Source organism: Limanda limanda, chromosome 15 (genome assembly GCF_963576545.1).
Source record: "Limanda limanda chromosome 15, fLimLim1.1, whole genome shotgun sequence".
Lineage (NCBI taxonomy): Eukaryota > Metazoa > Chordata > Actinopteri > Pleuronectiformes > Pleuronectidae > Limanda > Limanda limanda.
Window position 1 is genome coordinate 4,127,071 of NC_083650.1, and position 8,995 is coordinate 4,136,065.

Here is an 8,995-nt window from a genome sequence, read left to right on the forward strand (position 1 = left end):
GAGCAGAGTTATGAACAGCTAGAGGGAACCAGCGTCTTGCTCAAGGGCACTTCACTGTGAGTCAGTCATCCTGTGTTCACTGCTCAGTGCTGCTACATTTGTTCTACTAAAAATATCAACATGAAACATGAAATTACACCTATTTCATTTCTTAGTTTTCTCTGTTAAATCTGATACAATGAAACACGTTTTTTACCATTGATTTTTATAACTGATCATTATAAAAATGATCAATTTCATTTACCGATTCCCTGAGGAAATGCAAGGTACAGATTATTCTGTATGGAGGAAAAATAAAGACGGAATACCTACAATATCAGAGACATCGATGAGACATCCTCGACTCGATCAGTGCACAGTTTATTTTCTTTTAACTTCAAGTTTAACATATTAATGATAAAGAAAAGCAAGGTTTAAATCAGCAACATTTTAAGGGTTAGAGAGGTTTGAGAAATGAAACAGATGAAGTTTGATGTGTCACTGATTTTCATTCTTAAACCGTAGAGATTCATTTTTTCCAGAAGAGAAAAAAAAATACGAGCAATTTGTTTGTCAATGAAGACAATGAATTTCAAAGGGTTTGCAGTAAAGACAATAATATCTCAGATGAAGCATGTTGATACATTGCTGCTGTGTCCCAGTCCTTTTTAGTACTTATTATATGAGACGTAGCTTAGATGGTTGAGAGGAGTCAGAACATAATAACAGTGGTAAACTGAGTCAGACCACAAGTCACAGCAGATACTGAAATACAGCAACATCACAGACTGATGACACAATGGTTCTTTTTTTCACACCATTTAGTGAAAGTAGCTTCACACAGAAAAAATAAATCACTGACACACCAGAGTTTGTTTTCAGACATGCCCTCAACTGATATGTTCCGCGAATTCAAACTGTCTGTGTGAGAATACAGCAGGACAAAAGGTGAGTGGACGTGTTGATGAGGTTTCTAACACGTGATGGAAGTGAACGTGGAATAATACAAATGTCTCAGGATGAAGAAGAGGAGCTGTACATGCAGAAGATGAAGACGTCACCTTGGAGAAACAAGGAGATTTCAGATCTTTAGGTGATAAGGTTCGGCCGCTGCTGTTTCCTCTCTTTTTCAAAGCTCTTGCAGATGACGGGGAAGAATTTCAGTGCCAGCCATCACGAAGGACTTGATGGCGTTTCTGCTCTGGCCTGTTTTACGGGGTCTGGAACCGATCCTTCGTACAAAATCTTGTTCTTCATGCCGTCCTGGATCATCCTCTGCTGCACACGAGTCTTTGCGTTGTTGATCCTGCAGTAAAACCTGGAGAGGGAGACGCAGGGAGGGTTGAGACAGAAGTGGAGGAATAAGAGTTTGTAGAGGATTTTATTTAATAGAGGGCGAGACAGAGCAGGAGATGATGAAGACCTACCAGGAGCCGAGTGTGGTGAGCATGAATCCTCCAAGTCCGACGTCAAAAGACCTCCTCACCCGACCTGCGGAGAAACAAACAGGACGGAGGTGAACAGGAGTTCAGGAGTAACACGAACATTCTTCCCCTGCTCAACCACTTTTGATGTTGTTATTCTTCTTTGATGATTTGTCAATTGTTTCGTCAGTTATTTATTTTAAGCTGATGTGTTAATGAGCTTATTTTATTTCCTATTTAGTGAAGCAAAGATGGAGAAAGAAAGAATAAAGTCAATAAGAATATAAAAAATGGAGGGATTTCTAGGTTCATTTATTATGTCATAGTAATATTTTTGACCTGATCATTATCTTTCAGCACAAGAAGCCACACGGTTATTGAACTTATAATTATTTAATCATGTCCTATTGGGTTCAATGTAAAACACATAGTTCCCATACCGGGAGTCGAACCCGGGCCGCCTGGGTGAAAACCAGGAATCCTAACCGCTAGACCATATGGGACATGACAGTGCAAAGATCAGTCAGAGAATATCTAGAGACCAGAGGGAAAACTGTTTAAACAAATACTTTGGACCATGAAACTCTGAAAGTTCATTATCTTCATTGAGACACATGTTTTATTTATCACATGTTTTCTGAGTGTTAGTGTTTAAGGAGGTTTTACCTGATAAACTACAAACAGATCTAAACACCAGCTTCTTTCATTGTGTTCTGATACGACTCAGACAGAATGTAGTTTCTGAAGTGAGGATTCTCTCTGACATTATGTTAGAATTGAATATTAAAGCTGACGTGTGGGTCTGACTGAAACTATTTGCAATAAAGGAGGGGGGGGGCATGAGCAGTTTGAGCCAGATATTATGTCTTCACACAAATGATTAATAATAACCTTTTCCTTCCTAGTGTTTAATCATTGTTGTTTAGTCTCACACCTGTCTTGATAAAAGGTCTGCTAAGGGCTGCTGCCTGTTTTGAAGACGGTGACATCTGTGACATACTATACACTGTACTTTAACTTGTTCTCATACTTAACTTTTGTGTTAAAGCATAATTCCCTTAGATTCATTCAACATCACATAGATTTCGAGCAGCTTTCTGATAAGATCTGGAGGTCAGACAGAGTGACTTTGTTGACTTTGTTTTGTTTCGTTTGTTTTGGTTTCGAGGATCCTAATGTTTACACAGTCAGGACATGTTTTGATGAAGCAGAAACATAATATTCTTTGCTGCAATGGACAACAGTTTGGCCCTCATGGCATCAGCTGTGTCAAGGCCTTGGGAGTGTCTCTTGTTCACTTCCGTATTCCAATGTCAGGAGGATGGCCTACGCCTGCGCACTTTCGAGGAGGAAGAACCAAGATCTACTGTTATAAAATAGACAGGCGCCGGCTGTTTGAGGCGCTCTGATACGACTCGAGACTGTCCGGTACTGCTAGAGTGCCGGACAGTGTGTTGGATGCCCATTGCTTTGCTGATTCATACCTGTTCATTGCTTTCTAAATAAATACTTTGATTGAACAAAACCGAGTTCGGCTCATCTTCTCATATTTAGGATAAACGAACACGCCTGACAATTAGAAACGGAGACATTGGATATTATGAGGTGGTTTGTAATTCAAATAAAAAACGAATAATTCCCGATTTCTATTTTACTTTCAAAGTGGTAAACTCTTGTTCCAGCCACAGTCGAGCTGCACATTTATTCACTCAGCTCCTTTGGACCCGCTCACACACCAGGATGCAAACACCAGGTCTGAAGCAATGGAAACACACATCACCACACACAGTGTCCAGAGTCCAGTTAAAACTCACTGGTGGCTAGAAAGTGGAGCAGGCCAGCAGCCAGTGAGCCTCCGGCCCCGTGAAGGATGGAGTCTCTGGCACACGGCGTGTTCTGGATGCTCTGGATCCCCGGCAGACGGAAACCCTGAGGGACGGACACACAGACCAGGAAGACAAAGAGACATTTTCATTCCATGCTTCAATGTAAAGACATGACTTTGTTTTCTTTCTGTCTAAACAACATTGAATTGAACAACATTGAACTGTGAGAGCTAAATAACTAAATGTAATAAGGTATTTTCGTATCTGGGCAACAGTTATCTTTAATTAACAAATATTAAACAAGGGTTTGGTTTGACCAGATAACTAATTAGCTTTTGCCTGTTAGCTAGCCAGCTGTTTAGTCTTGCTAATGTCATCATTACCTAACCAACCTCACTTAATTGAATTCAGGTTACTAACATGAGCTAACTAAGCTACGCTAGCTGAGCTAAGTTAACTGAAAGGTTCTCTAGGTCGCAGTTCGCTCCTGTTAACGCAGGTCCATTTGAATTCTGTGGAAGTTAAAGTTTACATTGGGTGAAAGTGTGCTCGTCTTCTGTGAATTTCAACACAACTCACACAGAAAAGTGTTGATAAAGCGATGATGTGTTCGGCAGCTTTACTATGTTCATATAAACTGAAAATCTGAATATAGAAGTGAAATACTGCTTCTACAGCTTGTATCGTTGACCTTCTGAAAACATCATCAGACCACTTCCGGTTGGAGATGGATTGTTTACTCTCTCACACCTTGTTGTTGTTGTTCTGTTGTTGTTCTTCCGTCATCGCTGCTGATTCCGTCCGCGTTTCACCTTTAAATTTAACAATTTGGCGAAAAAACTAAAACATCACTGACACACGACTATCTGCGCATGCGCTTTACCGGCCAGGCGGTCCGCCCTTCAAAGGGTCCGACACGAAAAGAGGAGTTGGTGCTGCATAGTTCCGATGTAAATTATTATAATAATAATAATAATGTTGTTGAATTTGTAAATTGTTTGGTTGAGTTATTTAATTTGAGCTAATATAAATAAGATGACTTTATTTCATACCTAATGATGAAATTAAAAATAAAGACACATATAAAAGAATTTGATAATAACACACCCTAAAGTATAAAGTAATTCCAGAATATTTTCAAGTTTATATACAATGTGTATTGTATATTTTATCTACATCCATAAAGCATTAAAGAGACTGAAGAGTTTTTCATTTTATCTTCGGAGTACAAAAGGTCACAAGTTTCCACAGTTAATTATCGATGACATTTCCATATCCTATTGAGTTTATAATTCAATAAAGAATGTTCCTATACCGGGAGTTGAACCCGGGCCGCCTGGGTAAAAACAAGGAATCCTAACCGCTAGACCATATGGGACATGACTAAGTCACAAACACATCAGATTATATTTCCTAAACCCATAAAAATCTTGAACCATGAAACTCAACATGTTAAATATCTCCACTGACACAAATGTTTTGTTTATCTCAAGTTCTATGAATTCTAATGTTTAAATAAGTTGAGAAGGTTTTATCAGATAAAATAAAAACATCTGAAAAAAAGATTCATTTATTTAGTTGTGTTATGACAATTTTTTTGTATCTTTATATTAAATGTAAACTCTGTATTTTCTCCTTCAGTACAAACATGGATGATATTGTTTTATCTTTTTAAGAGAAAACATAAAATGAACCTTTATTTAAACACAGATGATGTAACAGCCTTGACATACTGGTGAGACTGTGAAAGAGGAAAATGCGCTACTTGGTGGCCATAACTGAGGCTGCAGCCTGTGTAGAGATATGGTAATGTGAAACTATTATGTATTTTCAAATACTTACATGTCAATTAAAGTATGACGGAATGAATACAAAAAATTTGACAAAATGTTTGACATATTTTTTAAATGAATGTCTGATGGAAATTTCATATTTGAGTATGAATCATTTTTTTTACACAGGATATATTTAGACGAAAAGAACGATCACTGTGGATGAGCGCCCTCTGCTGGATCATGATACAAACTTCAGACGGTTGTGCTTCTCAACTCTCTGAATTCAAACAGGTCATTGCAGTTTGAATATTAACTTTTTGAGCGAATGTTTTCTACTCTGTGTAGTCACATCATTTCAATGTTTCGCTCTATGCATTGTTCACTATGTGATATGAAGCCTGTGTGTATAAAAAGCACAGGCATGTTCAGTTTTGTGTTCACGCTGTAGCTGATGTGTGAGACTTGTTTTCAGCAAATGAATCAAGCTCTTGGAGAGAAACATGTGCTCTCAGCGAAATACTGCTCAACATGTGTCGTCCTTCAAAAAACCTCCAGCAGCACAAACAAGTCCCGTCCCTACATCATGGAGGAATCATTACCGGCTCATTTAAATTGAACTACAGTCTCAGTTGGAGAAGCTCTCTTCAGGCCATGAAGGTTTTCTGCATCAGTTTACAGGCTGTTGCTGTTGTTGTGTGTCCTTGTTGTGTCCCGCCGACATCTGCAACAACACAATGTCAAGTTTCTTCATATTTTGTGGAATAAACACTTGATGAGAAGCCCGTGTTGTGGCGGAGGAGACGTCCTTCTAACAAACATAGACTGTGAATAAAGACGGAGGATGCTTCGCTAACTCCAATTTTTTTGTTTGGTCCATGTGCCATCTGCTAACATGGAGGAGGAGGGGTTTACGACCTATTCTGTGCTCGCCACCAGGGGGCGATTGAGAGGCTTTGGCTTGACATGATGTTCGGGTTCGAGTCAGGTTCGGTTCCATTGGCTTTGCTATCAGCTTGTTTTTTAGGGTTGTTTAACGTAGCATCTAACTGTAACTAAATACATTGACTTATATTTTTATTTTAAATTCAAAACTGAGTTAAAAACATTCTGTCTGCCGGCACTGTTTATAATAACTTCAGATCTTTTATAGTGTGAAAGTGAACTCATCACATTCTCGCTGATCCAACACCTCTTTAGATTGAATTTACCCAAAGACTTTTCTGGGAATTTGAGCTTTTCTCTCCATCACAGTGATCAGAAGGAAAACCCAGCTCACACCCATGGGAGAGTGATGATGATGATTTTGCTCATCAGCTCTTTTGCTCTTATTATTTCATCAATGAAGTGGAAGCAGCGACAGCAGCTCAACAGATAATCAACATAATGACTTTTCATCCCAGCGCTGACGCAAAGACTCACATAACTGTGTGCATGTGTGTGTGTGTGTGTCCACGTCTGTGCTTATAAACACGTGTTACCTTTTTCCTCGATCGTCCGTCTGCAGAGATCTGACTTAACTTCATGCTTTTTACTCAGAGCTCAGGTTGGAGCAGCAGCAGCTGAGGACTGGACGTCAACCACATGTTTCTTTGCTGTTTCTCCACTGTGAACTTGGAGTTTTTTTAGGTTTTCCTGCAGATTGAAACACGTTTTTAGATGTTTCCTTGAACAAGACATGAGTGAGAAGAGAGAAGAAAGATCCTGGAGGCTGAACACAAACAGTTTATCTCTTGAGAACATCCGAGGATGAACGTCAGCACTTGATTCATCCTTCAGTTTGGCAGCAGGTTGTTCCCAAACATCTCTGGACCTGATTGTGTCTCTGGTCCAGCTCCTGGATTTTCACTTTCGTCTTTTCACGTCTCATTCAGGTACAGAGAACGTCCCTGTGACTGTTCCCTGCAGAGTCCTATGGTTTTATATAAGATGGTGTTATATTTAGGTCCCATGAAGTTTTCATATAAACTTCAATCTTAATGGAAAATTTTTGTTCCAATAGCAATACAGTTTCTTCCTTAGGTAAGAAAATCAATATCACCGGGAGAACGAGTTACAAGTAAGTTAAGGATCCTTCTTCAGTAAAAATATAAAGTATTAGCATGAAAATAAAGGTACAAAAGGTAAATGAATGAATTTTCAGAATGTCCCTTAACAATGAGGCTACTGATGGATAAACTATGAATAATGGATCAGTTCATTCACATCCATCAATATTAAAAGTAGCTTAAGCTGTCAGATAAATAAAGTACAATAAATACTAAACGTTTAACGATGCATGAAATGGAAATACTCAAAATTGTGCCTGGATTCTTGAGTAAATGTTATTACATTTCACAACCGTATAACAAACCTCGTCATTTTCACAAACGTATAAAAGTAACTTATATTGAAAAGTTTCAGTCTTTCAGCCTCACGTGTTGTTTAATATCAGACAATTAAAGGTAACGGGAAGTTTTTCTGGTGTATAAATACTACAGATCAAACATTTTCAGTTTAAATTGGACTCAACCCGACTGATTTTGTCATTTTGGAAACATCTGAAAACACTCAACAACAACAACAACCTGCATTTATGATATTAAATAATTAAGGTTCACAGATTTTGGGCACAAACAAACTGTCAACATTAAAAAAACACAGAAGCTAAATTGAATTAAAGAAATTAAATAGAATCAAAGCTTCAAGAATCAGATTAATTTGCAGCTTTTGCGTGACTCAGCGCTCAGTGATTAATTTCTTCTCACCTCCAGCAGCTTTATGCTTTTATGTTTGTCGCCTCCATTATCCTCCAGGTCGGGGGTGGAGGGTGGGGGGAGGTGAGTCGCTCTCTGCAGCACTTCAGGGTTTATTTTATCCTCCCACACAGTTTGTCTCATTACACCAACTTTTCTTATTATTCATTCTTCACACAAACTCTAAATTTGAACCTTTTTTTCCTGCAGCTGAGAAACAGACTTTATTCTTTTCATTCTTTGGGTGTGAAGCAGGGCCGGGTCTAGACAGGCATGTATGAGGGGGCAGCCACAAATCTTGAGGGGGCATTGTGCTTTATTATATTATTATTATTATAAATTGGGATTTAGTTTGAGGGGGCACAACATTTATTTGAGGGGGCCAGGCCCCCTCTTGCCCCTGCCTAGACCCGGCCCTGGTGTGAAGCAGAATCAGAGAAGGTGTCTGTTTTAATTCACACATTCTTCTTCTGCGTAGAAACCTGCTGTTACCCACAATGCAGCTCGACCTTTCTCGACTTTGGGGAAGTTTTCTAAATATAAAACCTCATAGAACCTTTCCCTTCATAATAAGTAGATTTGTAAGTGATCTGGTTTCCATTTGGAGGCTTCCTGTCATCAGTCTCTTTATGACCACACTCGTCTTTGAGGAAAAATTCTTCGAGAGTCAAAGCCGATTTTGTGAGATCGTCCTGTATCCAGTGTCAGGCGCCCTCTAGTGGTCGTGTCAATTATGAAGGCTGAGGTCAAGTGAAGACGTTAGGAAGAATTAACCAGTGGAGCATAACGTTGTCTCGTTGACTGTTCATATATTGAAATCACGAAGCTCGTACACAGCGTCTCTTCCGCGACCATGTGACCAGTGTGTGAAGTTGATGGCAGCACAGGCCTGATTCCCTTCAGACCTTTTTTAATGGCGGCAGTAAAGACACAGCTGGAAGTTAACAACATGAATTTAAGCCGTTTTTCTCACCGGGAAACTTCCTCGGAAAGTCAACAGAACAAATTCATCGTTAAATTTCCTTAGTTACTTCCACCTGTTGTTTTCTGCTTCCATCAGTCAAAACGTTTGTTCTGATGAAGGTTGAGTTTTGCGCTTTGTCAATCAGGATTAATACAAACGTGGTACTTTCTTTAAGTGCATTTAAAATCAAGTACTTACTAGATATAAAGTTTTTAGTGCTAATGTTTAGCTAACCTAGTCCATGGCTACATGCACACACACACACACACACACACACACACACACACACACACAC

General features: G+C 39.1%; 1 protein-coding gene and 1 non-coding gene across 2 annotated transcripts; both read right to left on the reverse strand.

Annotated features, from left to right (window-relative positions):
• Positions 1-359: 359 nt before the first annotated feature.
• On the reverse strand, positions 360-4,118 carry LOC133021120 (cytochrome c oxidase assembly protein COX20, mitochondrial). Its single transcript, XM_061087895.1, has 4 exons — positions 3,980-4,118; positions 3,218-3,332; positions 1,407-1,470; positions 360-1,297 (listed from the first exon to the last, which is right to left on the reverse strand). The coding sequence occupies exons 1-4, from the start codon at positions 4,013-4,015 to the stop codon at positions 1,153-1,155; spliced, it is 360 nt and encodes a 119-aa protein (XP_060943878.1). The 5' UTR covers positions 4,016-4,118; the 3' UTR covers positions 360-1,152.
• trnae-uuc (transfer RNA glutamic acid (anticodon UUC)) lies at positions 1,835-1,906 on the reverse strand. Its single transcript has one exon. It is a non-coding gene; the product is annotated as a tRNA-Glu (tRNA).
• Positions 4,119-8,995: the final 4,877 nt, after the last annotated feature.

What these genes read in the sequence shown, in the direction of transcription:
- LOC133021120 (XM_061087895.1), bottom strand. Translation starts at nt 4,015, where the DNA reads ATGACGGAAGAACAACAACAGAACAACAACAACAAG. An exon ending in AACAGAACAACAACAACAAG is followed by an intron (nt 3,333 to 3,979) that starts GTGTGAGAGAGT and finishes TCCGTCCCTCAG; the next exon opens with GGTTTCCGTCTGCCGGGGAT. An exon ending in CTCACCACACTCGGCTCCTG is followed by an intron (nt 1,298 to 1,406) that starts GTAGGTCTTCAT and finishes CTCCCTCTCCAG; the next exon opens with GTTTTACTGCAGGATCAACA.